General features: G+C 37.1%; 1 protein-coding gene across 6 annotated transcripts in view; it reads left to right on the top strand.

Annotated features, from left to right (window-relative positions):
* Window positions 1-23990, top strand: part of PRKCI (protein kinase C iota) — a 90313-nt gene that overhangs the window by 37989 nt on the left and 28334 nt on the right. For 5 of the 6 annotated variants that reach the window (XM_029939908.1, XM_029939907.1, XM_029939909.1 and 2 more), the window contains 4 exons: window positions 15580-15669; window positions 17478-17528; window positions 21028-21113; window positions 23087-23227. In XM_029939908.1, coding sequence (XP_029795768.1) covers window positions 15580-15669; window positions 17478-17528; window positions 21028-21113; window positions 23087-23227 — 368 coding nt within the window. Of the gene's footprint in view, window positions 1-15579; window positions 15670-16105; window positions 16172-17477; window positions 17529-21027; window positions 21114-23086; window positions 23228-23990 lie in introns of those variants that run through there. The other variant, XM_029939910.1, reaches the window with a different exon arrangement.

Raw genomic sequence — 23990 nt, 5'->3', positions numbered from 1 at the left:
CAACTACGTTGAATGAGAGCATCCCTTTGCTCTTGCTCTTACTAACCTCAGATATTATGAATTTAACTTTATTTTTTGGAATCTGGTGAAAGACTAACTTGGTCTTTTAAATTTTGTATAATTTAAGGGTAAGACTGATTATCTTTATTCAACCACTTTTTGACCTGTCACAAGGTTAGTTTGAATATTGTTAATTCTAAATGGTGAGGATAGGGGCGCCTGGGTGACTCAGTCAGTTAAGCGTCTGGCTTCAGCCCAGGTCATGATCTCACGGTTCGTGGGTTCAAGCCCTGTATCAAGCTCTGTGCTGACAGCTAGCTCAGAGCCTGGAGCCTGCTTTGGATTCTGTGTCTCCCTCTCTCTGTGACCCTCCTCTGCTCACGCTGTCTCTCTCTGTTTCTCAAAAATAAATAAAAAACATTTAAAAAAATGGTGAAAATATCTCACAGTATATCTTGAGTCTGAAAACAAGACTGTATAATTTAGCACAGTACATACAGTATCGTTATCATCAATAGTTTGATTATTATCATAAACTAATGTTATTCTCATTTTTTTAAAGTAAGCTCTACACTCAATGTGGCGCTTGAACTCACAACCCCAAGATCAAGAGTCTCATACTCTAGCAACTGAACTAGCCAGGCACCCCAGTGCTATTCTCATTTTAATTCTGTTCTGATCATTTCATGCCATTTATTTGCCACTTAGGATTTTTTCAGCTGGTGGTGTTCAAATTAGTGTATGTAGGAATCACAGATAATGCATTTTACTAAAAGAAGTTGACTTAGAGATGATCCATTAACATTTTTTCTTGTACTCTTACATGTTGTATTGTCTTTACCTGGGAAGCTCTGTTCCCAGATTGTTACATGGCTGTTTCTTTTCTGTCATTCAGGTCACTCAAATGTCCTGTCTCTAAGAAGCCTTTCACTCGTTTTCACTTTATCTTATTTCTATGGTAGAATGTAAGCTCCATGAGAAGAGAGTTCTTGTCTTCGTCATGGAGCTCCAAGGCCTGGAGAACTGCTCAGTAACAGTACGCTCAGAAAACATTTGCGAATTGTACAGAAGACTTTGTACAATTGTACAGCAAGCCTTTCCACAGTGTAGTTATATGTTCGTTATTAGAGATTTAAGCTTGGAGAGTTGTGGTTTATTCTATTTTTTCTTAACATAATAGCATATTTTAATTAACAGATTAACTCAGTAAATTAAATTAATTCTCTGATGAACCGTCTTACCCTTTTATAATGGAATTCAAAGTTCTTTCTCTCTAAATAGCTATTAAGTGTCCTAATTTTACAAAACTATAGCCTCATTCAAGTAAAAGGTTAAACTTTCTATTAAGGTGTGTTGATTCCCATGTGATCCTTCTTACCCTGGTTAATTCTGATACCAGGCTTTTCTTAATTTTAGGTATATAGAGCCAATAGTAATTATTTTTGAGCTCCTTGCAATTATTTTTCAGTTGTAATTGTGTTACCTTTATTTTTAGCCATGTAAGCATTGGGGTTTGCTTATCTGGAGAAAAACTTCTCTCTAGAATCAGTGGAAGACAGGCCTATAATTTCTCTGGTTTATGAGAAACACTTTCTAGAAGCTAAGCTTTTAATTGTGGGATTTTATATTAGAGCAAGTAATGATCATAAGCTTGCTTCATTTCTTTAAATAGATTTATAACAACCATTCTTTTTCCTTGTGTTTAAAACCAGTTTTACTGATTTGTTTTGAAGTGCTGGTGGAAAAACTGGTTTCCTTAATCTAACTAAACATTTTAGAATGAATAGTAATTTTGTAACAATTATACCTCCCTTCTCATATGAAGAAAGAATATGGGGCAGAGAATGATAAATGATTTTAGTTCATCATATTTTGGTTGTGACTGTTTTTCCATAAGGTTGTGCTTTAAAAAGATTTTTTTAATATTTATTTTTTATTTTTTTTAATGTTTTATTTATTTTTGAGAGAGAGAGAGAGACAGCCTGAACAGGGGAGAGTCAGACAGAGGGGGACACAGAATCTGAGGCAGGCTCCAGGCTCTGAGCTAGCTGTCAGCAGAGAGCCTGATACGGGGCTCGAACCCACTAACTATAAGATCATGACCTGAGCCGAAGCCGGACGCTCAACTGACTGAGCCACCCAGGCACCTCTATTTATTTTTGAGAGAGAGAGAGGGAGAGACAAAGGGCAAGTGGGGGAGGGGCAGAGAGAGAAAGGGAGAGAGGCAGACACAGAATCTGAAGCAGGCTTCAGACTCCGAGCATTCAGCACAGAGCCTGATGCAGGGCTTGAACTCATAAGGTGTGGATCATGACCTGAGTCGAAGTCGATCGCTTAATTGACTGAGCCACCCAGGTGCCCCAGGATGTGTTTTTTTATATTTACAACCAAATATTAAGTATTTTCTACGCTTCTTTTTTTCTTAAGTTTATTTATTTTGAGAGACAGAACGTGCTTGTGCATTTGCATGAGGTGAGGTGAGAGGAGGAGCGGAGTGGGAGAGAGAATCCCAAGCAGGCCTTGCACTGCAGAGCCTGATAAGGACTTGAACTCACAAACCACGAGATAATGACCTCTGCCTCTCTCTCCGGCTTGTGCTTTCTCTCTCTCTAGAATAAAAAAATACAAGAAATAGTGCAAGTTGACAAAAATATTGATTTGTTTAAAGGAAAAAGTGTCTCTGAGGATCCTCAGATCTCTCTAATAGCCGCTATCAACAAATTGACGATGTCTTTTTCTGTGAATGTACAACTAGAAGGGATAGGGTAACATGTTTTTTCTTTCTTACAAGTAGCCAAATGTTGTATAAGCTATTATTTAACTCACTTTTCCCCTTAACATCTGTGGATATCTTTCTATATCAGTGTATATAGATTTGTGAAACGTGGTTTATAGAATGTGGTTGTACATTACTTAATCAGTCCTCCATTGATGGATATTTGGATTATTTGTAGTGTATAAAAAATATTACTGCAGAGAATATCTTTGTGCATGTGTTTTTTGAGATTTTTTACAGGATAAATTGCCTGGAACTGATGTCCAAAAATATTGTACTTTTTGTTATATTTTTCAGCAATAACATGTAAATTATTTTATTTACACCTCGTAAAAGACTGTGAGGGGAAAAGTAGATGATTGGCAGAGAGTGGGAGAGGAAATAATTTGGATTAGTTCTTTAATTCATGTAGTGTTGGCTTTAGAAATTTGAAATGCATGTAAGCATTCTTTGACATAAAGACTATATAATGGGGTGTCTGGGTGGCTCAGTCAGTTAAGCATCCAACTTCGGCTCAGGTCATGACCTCACGGTTTGTGGGTTCGAGCCCCATGTCGGGCTCTGTGCTGACAGCTAGCTCAGAGCCTGGAGCCTGCTTCAGATTCTGTATCTCCCTCTTTCTCTCTCTGACCTTCTGCTGTTCTCACTGTCTCTCTCTTGTCTCTCAAAAATAAATAAAAAACATTAAAAAAAAAAAGAGTATATGTGGAGTGTTTCTGAATCTATGAGCTTTAACTTCTTCCTGGCTTGCACTACTAAATCTGATGTGTTCCTAGAAGGGACAACTGAGTGTCAAGATGTAACAAAGCCATAGTTAGGTTGGAAGGAAACATACTTCTCTTCTATTTTACAAACATTAAAAACAGATTTTTTTGATGTTTATTCATTTTTTGAGAGAGAGAGAGAGAGAGAGAGGGGAGAGCGAGCGAGTAGGAAAGGTGCAGAGAGAGAGGGAAACACAGGATCTGAAGCAGGCTCCAAGCTTTGAGCCTTCAGCACAGACCCTGATGCAGGGCTCGAACTCACAAACCATGAGAGTTGGATGCTCAACTGACTGAGCCACCCAGGTACCCCAATATTTTTCAAACATCTTTAAATCTGATTTTCTTTTAGCTGGTATGTTAGGAAGTAACAAAGCAAATCATTTTTCATACTTTTTCTCTATCACCCCACATTGAATATTAACTCTGTATATTAAGTGGTAAACATGTCAGAAGGAACAGTGAGGAGAAAACTTTCTGACTGAATGTATGTTCAGTGTGATGTCAGTTACCTAGATAGCAGTATTGTGGATCCAAACCTGAAAATTAAACAATGAAAATTGACATCAAGAAGAAAAAAGTCTAAATACTCCTTGAGCAGATCTTGTTTTGTAATTGGCATTTTCCTTCCGCTTAGAGAACTTCTTTTAACATTTCCTATAGTAGAGGTTTGCTTTTGGTTAATTCTTTCCTCTTTTTCATGTCTTCATTTTTGCCTTTAAAAAAAAGTTTTATTGAGGCATAATTGACACGCAATAAACTATACATATTGAAAGGGTACAATCTGATGAGTTTTGACACCCAAGAAACCATCACCACGCGTGAGATGGAGGCCACACCCACTACCCCCAAGTGTCTCCGTGTGCTTTCCCGCTCTCACTCCTACGGATTTGCTTTCGGTCACTGTTGATTAGTTTGCATTTTCTAGAGCTTTATAGGAATGGAGTCATACAGTATATACTCTTTTTTTTGGAGGGGGGAAGGGCTAGTCTGGCTTGTTTCATTTGGCAGTATTATTGATATGTATGTTGTGTATTTCAGTAGTTCATTTCTGTTTATTGCTGAGTGGTATTCCATTATGTGGGTCTACCACAATTTGTTTATCTGTTCCTCTGTTGATGGACATTGAGGTTGTTTTCAGTTTGGGGCTCTTATGAATAAAGCCTCTTGGTAATCATGTATAAGTCTGTATAGATATATGTTCCCTTTTCTCATAGGCATATGTCTAAAAGTGGAATGGCAGGATCATATGGTAGATAAATATCTTTTTTAAAAAATTAAGTAGGAAAAGAAATATTTGAAAAAGAGATGAGGTGGGGTAATGTACCTCAGGCACATTCGTGGGCTGAAGATTTTTAGAGAGGAGTTTACATGGAAGTTGAGGATCTGGAAATTGATACCAGTTGTTTTTTGTTTGTTTGTTTGTTTGAGAGAGAGTGTGTACACATTCAGGAGAGGGGCAGACAGAACATTTAAAGTAGGCTCTGGGCTTCCAAAGCCAGAGCCTGGTGCAAGGCTTGATCCCACAATCCATGAGATCATGACCTGAGCTGAAATCAAGAGTCGGACGCTTAACCAGCTGAGCCACCCAGGCTCCCCTGCGAATTGATACCTTTTAAAAACTATCTATGCCTGGTCATCACTGGAGAGCCTTCCTGCACTCCCAGGGGTAGGGTACTCCACAGAGAACACAGCTAGATGACTTAGAGAAGTACTCAAGCATTTCTTTTGGTTCTGGCCTCTGCCCCAACTCTGCTTCAGGCTTTCTGCCCGGTAAACTCTGGCTGCTGCCATTTATACAGCAGGCTGTGCAGATACCTGAAAGGTAAACTGATCAAAGGGGGGCTCACCCAGGAGAAATCCCTTACAGTGGTAGGATGGAGATGAGTTAAAAGGTGAGGTTTAAAAAAAAAAAAAAAGGTGAAGTAAGAGTGGTCATATGAGCCTGATGGGGCACCAGGATTCCCAAACTTGTGCTCTGGTCTATGTCAAGGTCTGTCCTTCTTGTTGGCATTTCTATCTCCAATTACATGGTCTTCCTTCCCTTCCTAAGGGCCATCTACTACCATAGGTTAAGTTTGTAATCAAACGGTTTTCTCATCCATATCCCTCCATGCCAGAAAACCACTGATATGTTTTCTGTCACTATTCTATATATAAATAATATAGTGCTTTTCAATTCATATAAATGGCATTATTCTGAAGCACATATTCTGAAACTTCCCTTTTTTCCCTAGGCATTGTCTTGAGGTCTATTCATGTGCATAGAAAACTACTGTGCTTTTTTAAAATTCTTTTTTATTGTGGTAAAATATACCTAACATAAAATTTATACTTAAGTGCACAACTCAGTGACATTAAGCATGTTCATAGTTTTGTGTAAATAGCCCCACTACTCTAATCCAGAATTTTTGTTATCACCCCAAACAAACTCTGTACCTATTAACTCCCCCACTCTCCTTCCTTTAACTCCTCCTCCCCACATACTTCTCTCATACATTCTGTCTCTATGAATTTGCCTTTCTGTTCCTATGAATTTCTACTATAAATTTGTCTCTAGGTCACCTTTGTTTTTGAAAGGTAGTTTTGGTGAGCAAATAATTCTAGGTTAGCAATTTTTTTTTGGCATTCTGTACACTCTCTTCTAGCTTGTATTGTCTCTGGTCAATGACCTTTGTTTTCTATGTAATGTGTCTCTCTGGCTGCCTTTAAGATTTTTCTCTTTACCATTGGTTTTAAGCAGTTTGATCATGCTGGGCCTTAGTTTACTTTTCTTCCTGTTTTGTGTCTTAAGATTTATTAAGATTCTTGAATCCATGGGTTTTTATAGTTTTCATCAAATTTGGAAAAGTTTTGGGCATTATCTTTTCAAACATTTTTTTCTCCTCCTTTAGGGGACTGCTGTTATCATGAATATTAGGCCCTGTAAGGTGTCATAAAGCTTACTAATGTTCTCTCCATTTTTTTCCAGTCCTTTTCTTTGGGTTTCATTTTGGGTAGTAGCCTTATTACTAGTACTTAAGTTCACTAGTTTTTTCTTCTGCAATGTGTAATCTGCCATTAATTCCTTCTAGTATAGTTTTCATTTCAGACATTATAGCTTTTATTTCTAAATGTTCAGCTTGGGCCTTTTAAAATATCTTCCATCTTAACATGCCCAATACCTCCAGCTTTTAGAGCATATATTGGATATAATTATAATAACTTTCAGTAACCATTTCTATAAATTTCTTTTATCTGTCAATTTGGGGTCAATTTTAATTGATTGTTATTTTTCATGTTGTAGGTTATATTTTCTGCTTCTTCACATGTCTGGGTATATTTTATTGGATCCTGGACATTGTGCCTTTTGCTATTGGGTATTGGATCTATTTGTAGTTTTATAAATATTTTTGTGTTTTGTTCAGCTATACATTTAAGTTACAGTTGATCCTTTGTTGCTTATTTCCAGTATCTTGAACCTTTTTTTTTTTCACTTGTTTTGTATAGTTTTCTTGTATTTTAGGTAGAGGGTTAAATCAGTTCATATTACGTCATCATCTCCAGAAGTGGAAGTTGAAGATGGGCAGCTTGCTAGGATAGCATATTGCTTCTGTAACCACTAATTTCTCCCTCCTAGAAAAAAGGAAGCAAGAAACCAGGAATCAATTACTGTTGTGATCGGGCCTAATATTGAAAGGATGACCACCTAAACACTGTAGCATTCTTGGAAAAAATTTGCAAATCTTTATTTTAAGCAATGCAGCCCTTCAGAGCAGGGAATACAGGGACTTTCACGAGTGGTATGTAGGGTTCTGAACCCAGTATACAGAGGTGGAGTGGCAGGGGAAAGATCTGGTGGGAACCGAATGAGTCCAAATCCATGGCAGACTCAAACCTCAGGGAGCGCAGTGTTGTGAGGCTACCTCAGGCACATGTTAAGGGTTGCTAACCTTGGTTCTATGCTGTGTAGATTCTTTCAAGTGTGGGGCACTGAACTGAGCCGTATGCTGAGATATTTAATGTAACTAGTGTTACATATGTGCTTTCAGTTCTGCATTTTGTCAGGTTATTTTATAAATAATTGAATCTTGCATGTATATTAAATACTTGAGGCCCAGTGCCCAAATTTGGTTCTTTCTTTTTTATAGGTGAAAAGAACATGTAGATGCGTTGAAAAAAAAGACTTGATCTGCTGGTTATAATATGCATATTTTATTGCCTTGAAATTCATTAATCTGAGCAGATCTCATTCTGGCTGTATGCCTGTTTTAGAATATGCATTTGTACTTTAGTAATAGAGTAGGCTTTCAGAAATTCCTTTTCCTCCTATCTTTGTTTCATGATGACTCTTCATGGAATGTTTTACTTCTGAGTTATGTGTCTTGCTTTATCAGGCATTAAACAGTTGGCTCAAAAAGGTAATACTGGAACCACAGACATTCAGTCCAATAAAAATAAAATAGATTTGAATATACGTAATGTCAGGAATTAACTCCTGTTTTCACACTTCTTGTGATTATTCCAAAGTGCCGATTGCTAGGTAAATACTGCATGCAGGTACTTTACCTGGTCTGGGTTTCAACCAACAGCAAGCAGGTACTGGTCTGGCAAAAAGACAGTGTCTAGCAGAACTGAAAGTTGGACTTTTTAAAATAAGGTTATAATGATACTTTTAAAAACTTCTTTTGTTATTTAGAGAAAGAGAGAGAGCATTGCAAGAAGGGGAAGGACAAAGGGAGAGAGAGGGAGAATCTCAGTCAGGCTCTAAGGCCAGCACAGAGACCAATGTGGGTCTCAATCCCACAACCCTGGGATCATGACCTAAGCCGAAATCAAGAGTCAGATGCTCAACTGACTGAGACACCGAGGCGCCCCTGGTTATAATGATACTTTTAACAATAGTTAATTCCATTGATGGCATTTAATCAAAGTCTGATAATAAAAGTCACATGTCTAATGCACCAAGCATACTATCAGTTAACTTTAAATATATGATCTTTACTTTTCCCATCATCCTCACAATATAGGTAGTAGCCCTCTGTAGAGAGAGATAAATATATATACACACATACATCTATATACATATGAGTGACATACATATATTTCTCATTGTTTAAAAACAGTCTGAGGTGAACTTGAATGTATTTAAAAGGTATTTGGTTTCCTCACCTGGAGAATTGGAAATGAAGTGTTAATTAAATTTCAGACTCCTTCTATTTCTAGAATTCTTTGTATATTTCGTTATTTGGAATTAATTTAGTCAACTGGCCTGTTTGTCTAACTGAAAGAATAAATTACACAGTAATTGATGTGTGAAATTTTCATTATTTTTTATATTGCTTTCTTATTTTTGGCTTACACTTAAATCTACTTCTGTAGAAACAAAAGTTTTTTTTAAACCTATGTCAAAAATGAAATTAATTATATTGACTTTCACTTTCATAAATGTGGCAAAATGGGAGACATTTTTGTACTAAAAAAGTGAGCTTGTGTAAATGAATGATGTTATTTCTTTGAGGCAAGCTAAGATGACTTTGTTTTTAGACTAGAATGTTACTTTTTTATCGGACTCACTTTTATAAAAATGCTGCAGTAAACATTTTTCTAAAACAGTTGCACTGAGATATAATTTATTATTTAAAGTGTATAATTCAGTGGTTTTTAGTATATTCGCAGAGTTGTGCAACCATCACTCTGATCAATTTTAAAACATTTTGTCACCCAAAAAAGAAACCCCATGGTCATTAACATTCACTACCTGTTTCCCCCGAAGCTCTTTACCTTCCACCACCCTTAGACCCAGATAACCACTGATCTACTTCGTGTTTCTATAGATTTGCCTCATGTAGACAGGTCATACCAGTACTTATTCAATTTTGATGGACATTTGGGTTATTTCCACTTTTTGGGTATTATAATACCACAGTGAACATTTGGTTTCAACTTTTTATGCGGGCATAGGTTTTTATTTCTCTTTAGTATATACCAAGAGTGGAACTGCTAGATCTTATGGTAACTATGTTTCATCTTTTAAGGAGCTACCACTGTATCTGCTGAAGGGGCAGCACTATTTTACATTTCCACCAGTAGTATATGAGGATTGATTCTAGTGTTCTCTACACCCCCACCAGTATTTGTTATTATCAGTGTATTGATAATACACTGTTAATCCAAAAATGGTTTGTCTCTCTAACATGGTTGAGTCATTTTGACTTCACTATTTTTCATCTAGCAACTTTAAGATACCAGTAATACCAGGTTATAAAGTGAGTATATGAGAGAACTAACCTTTCTTTATTGTAGGTAGTGCTCAAATCAGAACATATATTGGAAGAAAAGATTTCATCCATTAGTAACAATGTAAATTTTGTTTTTAACCTAGGAATAAACTTTAATTTTTTTAATGTTAATTTCTTTTTGAGAAGGAGAGAGCATGAGTGGGGAAGGGGCAGAGAGAGAGAGAGGCACACACACACACACACAATCTGAAGCAGGCTCTAGGCTCTGAGCTGTCAGCACAGAGCCTGATATGGGGCTCAAATCCATGAACTATGAGATCATGACCTTAGCCGAAGTCTGACACTTAACCGACTGAACCACCCAGATGCCCCTATCTAGGAATAAACTAAAGAAATTTGTAGAAATCATATAAAGAAAACTTTGGATTCTGTATCTCCCTCTCTCTCTGTCCCTCCCCTGCTCTTTCTCTGCCGCTCTCTCTCTTTCAAAAATAAACATTAAAAAATGTGTAAATGACAAAACAAAACTCAAAAATTACTAATAATCAAACAAAACAAACAAAAGCAACTGGATGCCATAAGCAAAACTGTGAATGAATGGGGTGAGGAAGAAGTATCATGTAAAATGCAAGCTCCTTACATATCAATGTATAGAGCATGGTCCCTCCAAAAATTTCTAATAGGATTTTTAAAAAACTGACAATTTCATCTGGAAAAATAAACAGGAATGTTCTGAAAAAAGAAATGTAAGGAGGGAAGACTTTTCTAAATTTTGTATGTCGAAAAATTACCATAATCACATATATAAGAGTGGTAACAACTGACAGAAGATGTTTATAATATTTATGGAGGATTGTAAAATAATCAGGTTAAAAAGAAATAGATGAAAAATATACTTAAAGAGGTGTAGGTAGCTAATTCATGAATGGCAAAAAACAGGGCCTCCTGCGTGGCTCAGTCAGTTAAGTGTCCTACTTCAGCTCAGTTCATGATCTCACAATTCATGAGTTTGAGCCCCATGTCGGGTTCTGTGTTGACAGCTCAGAGCCTGGTGCCTGCTTTGGATTCTGTGTCTCCCTCTCTGCCTCTCCCGTGCTCTCACTGTGTCTCTCAAAAATAAACATTAAAAAATATATATAAATGAAAAAATGCTCAAAAACTAGTAATAATCAAAGATGGCATTTTCACCTGTCAGATTAGATGTTTAGGGGCACCTGGGTGGCTCAGTCTGTTGAGCCTCTGTCTTCAGCTCAGGTCATCATCTCACAGTTTATGAGTTCGAGCCTGGCCATTGGGCTCTGTGCTGACAGCTCAGAGCCTGGAGCCTGCTTCAGATTCTTGTTTCCCTCCCTCTCTCTGCCCCTCCTCACTCATGCTGTCTCTACCACATAAATAAATAAACCTAAAAAAATTTTAAAAAGATGTTTAAAATTTAATGATTACTTGTAGGGATTTAGGATAAATACCTTGGTTGACTGCATTTATGATAACCTTTTTGGAATTGTGTATTTCCAAAATTTGGAATAGTCAAAATTTTAAATGGGCACACTTTAAACCAATCAACCCAACTTTTAGGAAATTATCGTGAGAAGTTATTCAAACATACAAATACTTCAATTCAAGAGTATTATATTTCTCACTAAGAAGAAAGGACTGAAGTATTGATGCATGCTACAAATGGATGAACCTTGAAAACATTTCAGGTGAAAAAAGAAATAAAAGATCATGTATTATGTGATTCCATTCATGAAATGTCCTGAAAAGGCAAATCTTTAGGTACTGAAAATAGAGCACTGGTCGCTTAGGTCTGGTAGGAGGAGGAGAGGGTTGGGTGGAAAAGGAGCTTTTTTGAGGAGGAGGTAATGAAAGTGTTCTAAAATTGATTATATCCACAGTTGACAGCTCTGTGAACAGACAACCAATATACACTTCAAGTGGGTAAATTGAATGATATGTGAATTATATCTCAGTAAAGTCATTATTAAAAATTAAATTATCTTTAGGCTTTGCATAAAATGTGAACAATTGTCCCCTTAGGTTAGACTGTTCAGAAGAGGTGGCATTTATTTTTTGTGGGTCTTGTAAAATTCACAGAATTTCAGGATTCAGCTTGAAAGGTGGTAGTAATGTGTTCGTTACATAACAAATCTCAAAAGCTTAGTAGCTTTAAAAAACCCACCACTTTATATTATTTTTTTAATGATTTATTTTTATTTTTATTTTTTGAGAGAGAGGGTGCAAACAGGGGAGAGGGGCAGATGGAGAGGGTGAGAGAGAGAGAACCTTAAGCAGGCTCCATGCCCAGTGTGGAACCCAACACAGGACTCGAACCCAGGAACTGTAAGATTGTGACCTAATCAGAAATCAAGAGTCGGATGCTTAAGTGACACCCCAGTCCCCCCACTTTATTGCATAATCTCTCACTTCTCTGAGTTGAGTGGCTCTGCTGGGCCCCCATGAATGAGTTCTCTCAGGCAGTGATGATCGTGGCTGCTGGGTCTGAGGTGCCACGGAGGCTCACCTGTGAGACTGGCCTGGTCGCTTCTCCCCTCTGTGCAACCTCATCACAATGAGGTGCTATCTTGCTGATTTTCATTTTCATTTTCTTTTTTAAAATCTTTATTTATTTTTGAGAGACAGAGTACAAGCAGGACAGAGAAGAAGGACAAGAGAGATACAGATCTGAAGCAGCTCCAGGCTCTGAGCTGTTAGCACAGAGCCCAATGCAGGGCTTGAACCCACGAACCGTGAGATCATGACCTGAACTGAAGTCGGTGCTAAACCGACTGAGCCACCCAGGCACCCCTAATTTTCATTTTCTTAATGATGAGTGCTATTGAACATCTTTTCATGTGCTCATTAGCCATTTGTGTGTCTTCTTTGGAGAAATGGTCATTTTTCTTTTCCTTGCCTGTACTTTTGATATCATATCTAAGAAATCATTGCCAAATCCAATGTCATAAAGCTTCCTCCCTATGTTTTCTTCCATGAGTTTTATACTTTTCATTCTTACATTTAAAGTCTCTGATCAATTTTGAGTTAATTTTTGTTAACGGTATAAGATAAAAGTTCAACTTTATTCTTTGGTCATGTTTGGTCATGTTTGGATATTTTATAGTGAATTTTTGTTTGTTTTTATAGGTTTATAAATGGTATTGTGATTATGTTAAGGAATTTTAATCTATATAAGGATTTGTTCACAATGATATGGTGGAAGGGAATAAGTGAGTGGGTGTATAGGGGGAAGCAAGATTTGGTAATATGTTTGAAAATTTCCAAAATGAAAAGTTAAAAAGGGGACCTGGTAAGCCAGGAGAATGGTATTTAGAAACCTAAATGCCATTTTATTCTGCAGATGGTCACTAGGGAACTTTGTTAGATGCTATAGAAAGATCAATTAGAGTAAAGACAGAAAAGATGCTGTTCATTTTAGCAGCTCTTTATATGACCTTGGAGATAGCAGTTTTAGTAAAGAGTATTTGGACTAAAACCTGATAGCAGAATTTTGAGACATTCATGGATGACAGGAATGTGGAGAAAGCAGAGTAGGATCACTCTTAATACTAAGAAAAGTTATTTCTAAGTTTTTTTTTAAATGTTTATTTTTAAGAGAGAGACAGACAGAGCACAAGCAGGGGTGGTGCAGAGAGAGGGAGACACAGAATCCAAAGCAGGTTCCAGGCCCCAAGCTGTCAGCACAGAGTCTGACACAGGGCTTGAACTCACAAACTGCAAGATTACAACCTGAGTTGAAGTCAGATGCTTAGCTGACTGAATCACCCAGGTGCCCCAAGAAAAGTTATTTCTAGAGGCATCTGGGTGGCTCAGTCAGTTAGGCATGTGACTCTTGATTTTGGCTCAGGTCATGATTTCACAACTTGTGAGATCAAGCCCTGTGTCAGGCTCTGTGCCAACAGTGCAGAGTCTGCTTGGGATTCTCTCCCTCTCTCTCCTGCTTGGGCGTGCGTGTGCTTGCTCTCTTGCTCTCTCAAAATAAATAGATTTCAAAGATTTATTTCTAATAAATCTAAAATATTATAAACCTGTGGTTTAAAAATTACAAAAGAAAAGTATGAAATGAAATATCAAAGGCCCCACCCTATATTTCCCCCTTCTTCTCACCCACCCCCTCCAATTTCAGTCTACAGTTTGCTCTTGAGACATGTGGCTACTGAATGAATGGAATGGCAACCAGAGTGTGAGGGAGATTGTTGAGAGGGTGACTCAAATGTGCCTGTGCCTGAGAAGAGCTAGTGGAAGGAAAGGACAAATGAAAATGGAACTGAAAGTGCTAATGGGATAAGGCCTAAAGAAAATAAGATGAAAAGATTCAGTAAGGTAATCTCCCAGTTGGAGAAGGGTACAGAGGCACGCATTTCTTTGAGACTGGAGGAAAGGAGATGACTTCATTTTTTCGAGCAACAGATATAGTTCTCTACTGAGAGTGATTGAGGTTTGGATAGAGTTGGTGGCATCTTGTGTGTGGTAACATTTGGGGCGACCACAGGAATGAGCAAAAGCATTTCAGTGTGGAGGACCCAGCTCAGGGCCAAACTGTGATCTAAATGACTTGTTGTTGAGGAATGCCATCATTCAGGGAGATGTGTCAGGGATGACTCAGTGCTTTGGCTGGTAGACCAGGAAGGTGTTTCTTCCTTGTCTTTCTGTGTGTAAGCTTCCTAAAACTATGCATTTACATTTAAAAGCAGCTCAACATGTACCCCAATATTCATAGCAGCACTGTCACCAATAGCCAAATCATGGAAAGAGCCTAACTGTCCATCACCTGATGAGTGGATCAAGAAGATGTGGTATATATACACAATGGAGTACTACAGGGCAATGAGGAAGAATGAAATATGGCCATTTGTAGGAAAGTGGATGGACCTTGAGGGTGTCATGCTAAGCAAAATAAGTCAGGCAGAGAAGGACAGATACCATATGTTTGCACTCATAGGTCTAACAGGAGAAACCTAACAGAGGACCATAGGGAGGAGAAGGGGGAAAGAGAGCTGGGGAGAGCGAGGGACACAAATCATGAGAGACTATTGAATACTGAAAACGAACCCAGGGCTGAAGGGGGAGAAGGAGGGGGGAAGAGGGTGATGGTCATGGAGGAGGGCATTGTGGGGAAGAGCACTGGGTGTTGTATGGAAACCAATTTGACAATAAACTATTATAAAAAAAATGATCTGTGTGACCAAATTTTGTTACATTTCAGTATTTGTGCAAAAAATAAAAATAAAAAAGCAACTCAAATAGGACTGATACTCAATCCAGAGGACTTTTAGCTGTGCTTCCTTTCTGTGAGCCTCTTGAGCAGACTCTCAGGTGAAGGAAAATTTTGACAGAATGATTGATTACATGGAGACATCTAACTGACCATACTGTGGCAATAAAACCACTTTCCTTTCCTTTTTTAAAGAGATAAGTATCAGAAAGCTTGTCCCTGACAATTAGCCATATTGTAGTGACAATCCAAATGTGGTCAGGGTAGATTCTGTTTGCTATTTTTTGAATATACTGCATATTGAGTTATTGAGAATTAAATGGCTTATAAGTATCAAATTTGGTATCTATGAACCTCATGTAATATTTATTTTGGAAATAGAAATGGATGTTATGTAGCTAGAGAATTTTAAATATCTAAAGATTGGTCCATGTCAGGTATTTCTCTATGTATATATGTAATTGTTTTTGCTCAAGATTTTATGTAATGGAAACTATGATTTTGCTCAAGATTTTATGTAATGGAAATTGTTTACTAAATGTCACATTTTAGAAGATTTAAAAAGTGAGCTTTACTTTTTATATTTTTTAGGAGACCCATGTACAGTATCATCTCAGTTGGAGTTAGAAGAAGCCTTTAGACTTTATGAGCTAAACAAGGATTCTGAACTCTTGATTCATGGTAAAGGAGTAGTCATTTCTTACTCTTCTAGAGCTATAATTTTTTATTCTTGACCATTTTAAAACATCATCCTGATGTCATTTTCTTAATCTCTATCCCTCATTGCAATATAATTGTTCACATTCAGCAGTTTCTCAAATGCTAGAGAAAGTAAAATCGTCTTATAATCTTGGGAAATTTGTTATTTAGGTATGCCTTTTTGGGTATTACACTGATCATCTCTCAGTTTTTCACAGCAAAGTGTAGGATAGAATTTAAATTTGTGTGCCCAGTAGAATTCTCTAAGTCATTCCCTTGCAGTTTTATAATATATGCAAATAATGATCTCCCAAGTGAAGGTATCTTAAATGTCCTTTCTTTTATTTGAAGGTTAACAGTGAAACTATTTACATAGTTATAGAGATGGCATGGTAATCCAGCAAGTTGGATTGTGGTACAGAAGAAGAGACGAAACTCAGCCGTCATGTAACTGGTGCACCAGAGACCTAGTTATAGAGTCTAGGTATTCTGGTTCCAAATCTATATTCTTTTCATTCTACTGTGCTACCCTTCAAATTTTTTCTGTAGTGTAGAACCCACTTAATATAGTGCATTTAACTGCAATTCACTGGCAATGTTTCATGTAACATTTTGGAGACCAGATGGACCCTTTAAAACTCAAAACAAATATGAATCTCCCATAAGTATAAAGAGTCAACACCTTGCTATTCCTGTGTATTTCTCTTTATAAGTGTTTTTTTCAAGTGAGTAGCTTAATAGTCTTCTGTATTCAGAATTTGACATAGTGATTCCTAAAGGAATCCATAGTCTAATTTGTTGAGATCCTAGCATAATTTTAGCAAGTCATCCCTTTTTTGAGTCATTTCTTTTTAGAATAAAACTACAGTGAATATTTAAAGAAGTGATTGATCGATGGTATTAAATTAAGTTTGTTTTGTTTTGAGAGACAGAGCATGCACGAGCAGGGGAGGGCCAGAGTGGGGAGGAGAGAGAATCTTAAGCAGGCTCCACACACAGCACAGGGTCCAACACAGGGTCCCATCTCATGACCATGAGATCAGGAACTGAGCCAAAATTAAGAGTCGGACGCTTAGCCAACTGAGCCACCCAGGCACCCCACTTTGGCTTATATCACAGATCTGGTTTCAGAAGTTGGCTTATATTTTAACTTTTCAGAATATATTAGCAACTGTGCTTCCCATACTCCATGTTCTTTATTAAGCCTTGTCCTTTTGTATATCACAGACGACAACTAGTCCTCTAGTTCATGTACTTGTCTTTATATTCTGTCTCTTTAGAAAAATGGCCTGAATTAACATGTTTATAAATTTATCATTTCTAACTTATATTTTATTGGATTTGGGTACATGTTAATATTGTAAATTTATTCTTAAGCTTAGTATATATATATCTTTTGAAAACTGTAATGGCTGATATTTGTATTTGTATACATTTTTGTAATTTAATTTTAATTCTTCATTGTAGCAAACTTGATACCACAACAGAGATTTTAAGGAAATAGTTAATTTCTCTAAGGACAAAAAAATCAATTAATAATGTTAACAGGGACTAGAATGAATAATTTGAGCTTCTGATGCATTTGTTTTTAGATGTTCACTTTCATAAAAACTTCTTCATATAGCCTTGGTACAATGGACCCCTTGAAAAATTATTATTGATCATATGCTAAGTGTCTTGTGTCAGGAGAGGGTCAGGTTGAAATTTGGGTCAATTTTTTTAATATCAGAATTTGACATTCGGTATAATTTTTAAATGTGCTGTATTAATTTTAGTTTCTTTTCTTCCAGTCTTCCCCTGTGTACCAGAACGTCCTGGAATGCCCTGTCCAGGAGAAGATAGTGAGTGTGTATCTATGTCATATTTTTGAGGATAGATTTATTTATGATACAGTGGCACAAGTGAAAAGAAACAAAAAATAGAACTTTTAGTCCATTTGATTTCCTTTCCATTCTTCAGTCTAATTTAGAATATCTTTACGACTGCCTAAAGTCTACTTTTGCCAGATCAAAACCAGGCAGTCCTCAGTTACAAGTTACCGACGTAAGTGTTGCACATTTGAAAAGAAAATTAAGTTAATTTTAAGTCCTGTTTCATCCTGGTTTTTAATTTTGGAAAATTTCAAACCTATGGAGAAGTTGAAACAACCTTGAAAACAAAACAAAGATACAAAGATACCCTTTGCCTTCATTCATCAATTATTAACATTTTCTCTGTGTCCTATATCTGCATCTGTATGTGTTCACGCATAGGCATAGATGTATACATATAAGAAACATGCTTGTTTTATTTTTACTTTTTTGGTGTACTATTTGAAAGTAACACGATGCTTCATTTCTAAATACTTGAGTATTGAGCATGTGTAGTTAGAAATTGTTAGGGATTTTCTTTTGAGTGTCTAAGCCGATGGTTCCCAGTAGTGAGAGGAACTGTAACTGTCAAACAACTATTTGGACTGATGTAACTTAAATGTACAAACGTATACGTAGTCATAAGTTACTGCTTTTGACATCTAGTATAACATATTACCTGTGGATATTACTCATTTTCATTTGTGGTTTCTGCACATATCCATGACTTTAGAGAGATTAGTGGTAAATGTTTTCCTTTGAATTAGGTGGAATAGTTCTAAACTTTTAGTTCTGTGACTCTTCATGCAGCTTGGTGAGAAGGAAAACTTAAACATTTTTTTAAATGTTTTATTTATTTTTGAGACAGAGAGAGACAGAGCATGAGTGGGTGGGGGGTGGGGGCAGAGAGAGAGGGAGATACAGAATCAGAAGCAGGCTCCAGGCTCTGAGCTGTCAGCACGGAGCCTGACACAGGGCTCGAACCCACGAACGTGAATCATGACCTGAGCCAAAGTCGGAGGCTTAACCGATGGAGCCAGCCAGGCGCCCTGAGGAGGAAAACTTAAACAGCTGTAAGTGTTTGTATATAGAGTTGAATGGGGGCCATATACTATATAGGAAGACAGAGAAATAAAAGGAAGTAGAGCTTTGAAGCTCTAGTGAAAACTTGAGGTTTGGATTCAGCTAAGACTATTTTGCTGGAGTTCCAGTGGTGGGTGGACCAACGCCAGTGTAGGCTGCCTTTTCAGAGCTGTTGGAGAGACAACTAGCTATGTTCTTTGTCTGGTCCACATTTTTTAAAGACTTGCCCTAGTAGCAGGCCTTAGTTCCAGAATCCTATCTCCAAATTGATTATGGGTCTGTAACACACTTTCCAGATAAAATAATCATTTCCTAACTTTTCACTATATTTCATGCTCACATTCTGTCTTTAAAATTTGCTGGTGGGGATTTGATACCACTTCTCCCCCAGTATAATAAATGTTACTAAACTAGGGCACGGAGGAAAATTAGTAACTGTTAATATGGTCTCTTGGCTCGTTTAATTCCCCGGCAACATTAATGTGTTTAAATTTAAGGTATATCAAGTTGTAGTTCATGAAAGCTTCTGAAATAGGATTTTTTTTTTAGGTTAAGATTTTATTAATAGAAACTTTCTGCTCTGGTTACTCCTAACAGAATAGATAAATAATAATAAAAGCATTTAGGGGCTCCTGGGTGGCTCAGTTGGTTAAGCATCTGACTTCAGCTCAGGTCATGATCTCACAGCTTGTGGGTTCGAGCCCCACATTGGGCTCTATGCAGTCAGTTCAGAGCCTGGAGCCTGCTTCAGATTCTGTGTCTCCATCTCTTTCTGTTCCTCTCCTGCTCACACTCTCTCTCCTTCAAAAAAAAAATTTTTTTTAAATAAAAAATAAAATAAAAGCATTTATATTTAGGGTTCTATATTATGCCATTTTAAGATTTCTAAATCAGAGCATTTCAACTGGTCTGTTCTATCTTAATTTTAAATTAAGTGCTACATTTGCTTTCAAATATGAGTTTGAAAACCTAATGGAATCTTTCCACAGTATTAATTCTCATTTTGGAATATTACTAATAATAGACAACGTATGTAATATACAATGTATATATAGTGACACTATATACTATTAATAGTAAACACAATGAATATACTATTAATAGACAATGTATATAATAGTGATGCCTTAACCAAAATTACACAAGTGGATTAGATTTGATCTTGTGGAACTTCTTAATCTGTTCAGAAAAAGTATTACTATAAAAACTATCGGGTTAAAGATTATTGGAGGGGCATCTGGGTGGCTCAGTCGGTTAAGCTTCTGACTTGGACTCAGGTCATGATCTCGCAGTGTATGAGTTTGAGCCCTGCATCAGGGGCTTTGCTGACAGCTCGGAGCTTGGAGCCTGCTTCAAATTCTGTATCTCCCTCTCTCTCTGCCCCTCCCTGGCTCTTGCTGGCTCGCTCTCTCTCAAAAATAAACATTAAAAAATTTTTAAAATAGATTATTGGAGAAAATAATATTCCTGTGATTGCACAACATCCCTGATAGAGCACCTACAAAAAGTAAAATGTACCTTTACAATGAAGAGAACTAGGAGTCACCGCCTTTACTGAACACTAGTGAGAGTCAGCAATCTGACATTTGTCTATCTCTTAATGTGATACAATAAGCAACACATATCACCTATATATTATTTTTGCCAAAAAGTATTTAATACTGATTCTAATGAGGAAAGAGACAAATCCAGAATGTAGGACATAACATAAGACAACTGGACTTGGTTAAAAAAAAAAGTCATCACGAAGAATAAAAACAGCAAATATGGCACTGTGAATATTTCAGCATACATTAAAGAGACCAAAAAGGTATAGCAACCAAATGCAATGCTTAAATCTTGATTGAATCCTGGAGAGAAAAAGAAAGCTATGAAAGACACTCTGAGGACAAATAGGGGGATTTGCATATGAGCTGTGTATCAGGTGACAATTGAATTAATGTTGATTTTCTTAGTCATGGTAATGGTATTGTGCCTAAGTAGATTAGGAGGACCGTTCTTAATTTAAGGCAATGGATATTTAGGTGTTTAAGGGTGAAGGGAAATGTCTGCAACTTACTTTTAAACGATTCCAAGAAAAAAAACACATGTATAGAGCAGAAAGCCAATGGGGCATAATGTTAGTAATTGGTAAATCTGTGTGAAGGATGCAGGTATTTATTGTTCTAGTCTTTCAACTTCAAAATAAAAGTTGAGGGAAAATTAAAAAACACAAAACCCGAAATGGTTATTCGAGCATTTTTACTCCATGGGCTTTGTTTTCATTTAGTCCCTCGATGAATCTATTTTAGTTTTTCACTTTCAGGTTTTTTTCCAAATATTTTTTTCTTGCAGTGAATATCATGCAAAAAATCACAGACTTAATTATAAAAAGCCTTCTTTTTTTTAACTTTTTATCTCTTTCCAGAATCCATCTACCGTAGAGGTGCACGCCGCTGGAGAAAGCTTTACTGTGCAAATGGCCACACTTTTCAAGCCAAGCGTTTTAACAGGGTAAGCCATAGTTTGTTAAATGTTGATAACTTGAGATATCTAATTTTTCCCCTCATTACTGTGAAGGGGAGGTAGTCTTGTTTTCTCTTTTAAAGGAGTAAGTAGGGTGACAGCATTCCCAGTTTTCCTGAGGTAGCATCCCTGTTATTTTGAGGTAATTAAAAAAATTTTTTTAGAGGCGCCCGGGTGGCTCAGTCGGTTGAGCGTCCGACTTCAGCTCAGATCATGATCTCACGGTTTGTGGGTTCAAGCCCTGCATCAGGCTCTGTGCTGACAGCTCAGAGCCTGGAGGCTGCTCTGAATTCTGTCTCTCTCCTTCTCTGCCCCTCCCCTGCTCATGCTCTGTCTCTGTCAAAAATAAAAACAAACATTTAAAAAAATTTTTAATGTTTGTTTATTTTTGAAAGAGAGACAGTGTGAGTGGGAGAGGGGAGGGAAGCAGGCTCCAGGCTCAGAGCTGTCAGCACAGAGTGCGATTCAGAGCTTGAACCCACGAACTGTGACATCATGACCTGAGCCGAAGTCAGCGCTTAACTGACTCAGCCACACAGGCGCCCCTTTAGGTAATTTTTAATAGCCTCTTTTTTCTTAAAGATGCCCCAGAGTGGATGACTAATTATATGGTTACCCAACCTAAAAGAAAGTTGGCTTTTTATTTTATTTATTTATTTTTAAAGTATTTATTTAGGGGCGTCTAGGTGGCTCAGTCGGTTAAACCTCTGACTTCGGCTCAGGTCATGATCTCATGTTCATGGGTTCGAGCCCCATGTCAGGTTCTGTGCTGACAGCTCAGAGTCTAGAACCTGTTTCAGGTTCTGTATCTTCCGGTCTCTCTGCCCTGCCCCTTCTAATGCTCTGTTGCTCTGTCTCAAAAATAAATAAGACGTAAAAAAATTTATTAAATATTTATTTAGAGACAGAGAGCATGTACACATGTGCTTATGAAGGAAGGGCTAGAGGGAAACAGATTATTCCAAACAAGCTCCATGCTGTCAGCATGGAGCCTGATGTGGGGCTCCATCCCATGAACCATGAGATCATGACCTGAGCTAAAATCAAGAATCAGATGGTTAGCCAACTGAGCCACCGAAAGTTGACTTTTTAAATATAATTCCAGACATCTAGAAAATAAAGTTTATTTTGCAAACCATTTAATGCTGTAATTTTAATTTTCACTGTTTTGAATATAGTAATTGCAAAACACTTATTTAGCTTTAACTATGTACCAGGTGCTTTTCCAAATGCTTGACATATATTAACCCATTTAATCTTTAAACAACCTTGTGAGATAGGCACTGTATATTTCTATTTTATAGATGAAAAATTGAGGTGTGGGGCAATTAAGAAACTTGCCCAAGATGAACAGCTAGTAAGTGGCAGAGCCAAGGTTTGAAAGAAATCTATTTCCAGGAGTCCATGTTTTTCACTGCTCTTGATAACTACAAATATATGGACCCCTTTTCCATTGTAAAACTAATGCCGTGTGCTGAGTTCATTAACATAAGTAAAAGCCACCACCTGAGGTTTCCAAAAATCCTTTTCCTAGTAGCACTAATATTCGAAAAGCTTGAAGTAAACAGTTACTTTAGATATTACTCTTTAAGAGAGCAGGGCTTTGGTTTGACCTCTGAACATTCCGGAAGGTTTATGTTTGCTTGGGAGTCCTAGCATAGCTTTTTCTGCCATATGGTTTTCAAGTTTAATTCACTTTTACTATTTTCAATACTCTGAATTTATGTGAAGACTAAAAAGTCTTTAACTTAGACAACAACATGCTTGCAAATTTCACTCTTGTAAATAAAGCTCTTTTCTGTTTACTTTTCCCTATCATAGCTTTAGAAAAGTTACATATGATGAAGGGAATTGAGCTGGAGAAGAAAGCCATTTATTTTCACTATTTTATGAGCAAACTGTTGCCAAATGATTATGACTCTCTTTGGGTTGATAACGTACTGTTGGATTACTCTTTCCAGCGCGCCCACTGTGCTATCTGCACCGACCGAATATGGGGACTTGGACGCCAGGGATATAAGTGCATCAACTGCAAACTCCTGGTTCATAAGAAGTGCCACAAACTTGTCACAATTGAATGTGGGCGGCATTCTATGCCACCGGTAAGACACAACTGTCTCTTTTAAATAGAGCATTTACAGTAACACCAGAACAGGGGGCTAAACTGTGAGGAATCAATCACAGTTTAACAATGTTGTTGCAAAATGTAACTTTACAGTCCAGTTGATGTAAGGTGAGTTTTGGAATTGTTATTACAGATTTGTTTGTAGTATATAGGTAACTTCTTTATATAATTTGCTACTAAATCATCTGCTCTAAATTAGGAAGAGGTAGGGAAAACCACTTACAGGACTTTTTCTCTTCTTTAAGCCAAACTCAGTAGTTTGTAGCTCCCATTGTTCTCTAGCATCACACTAAACATCACACTAAAGATCAGGTAAGAAGAATCAGAGAGGCAGAGAGGTTTCGAATTAAAAATGTTTACTTTCTATGATACATTCAAGATAAATGATGCAATTTATTACTTGCCCATAAGCTAAAACACAGCCTGCTTAATACCTTTCCTTAAATTCCACCTCTATACTACAATATACTTGAGGTCCATGCAAAAGAGTAGCTACCTTTTATGTAGGAAATGGATGATTAAGTCTTTGGTGTTGTAAAAGCAACTTCATTTAAACATAACCACCCCCACCACCAAAAAAAGAAAAGAAAAAAAAAAGTAAAGAAAATAATAAGGGAAAAACCCAAAACACACTTCCTATGAGAAAAAAAAACCAGCATGTAATTTCTGTCCTTGACGGAATGTATTAAATAAACAAACACCCCCAACAAGCAAAACAAGTACTACAATGTAAAAATATT

The sequence above is a fragment of the Suricata suricatta genome, chromosome 5 (genome assembly GCF_006229205.1).
Source record: "Suricata suricatta isolate VVHF042 chromosome 5, meerkat_22Aug2017_6uvM2_HiC, whole genome shotgun sequence".
NCBI lineage: Eukaryota > Metazoa > Chordata > Mammalia > Carnivora > Herpestidae > Suricata > Suricata suricatta.
This window is presented reverse-complemented; position numbering and strand designations above follow the sequence as displayed.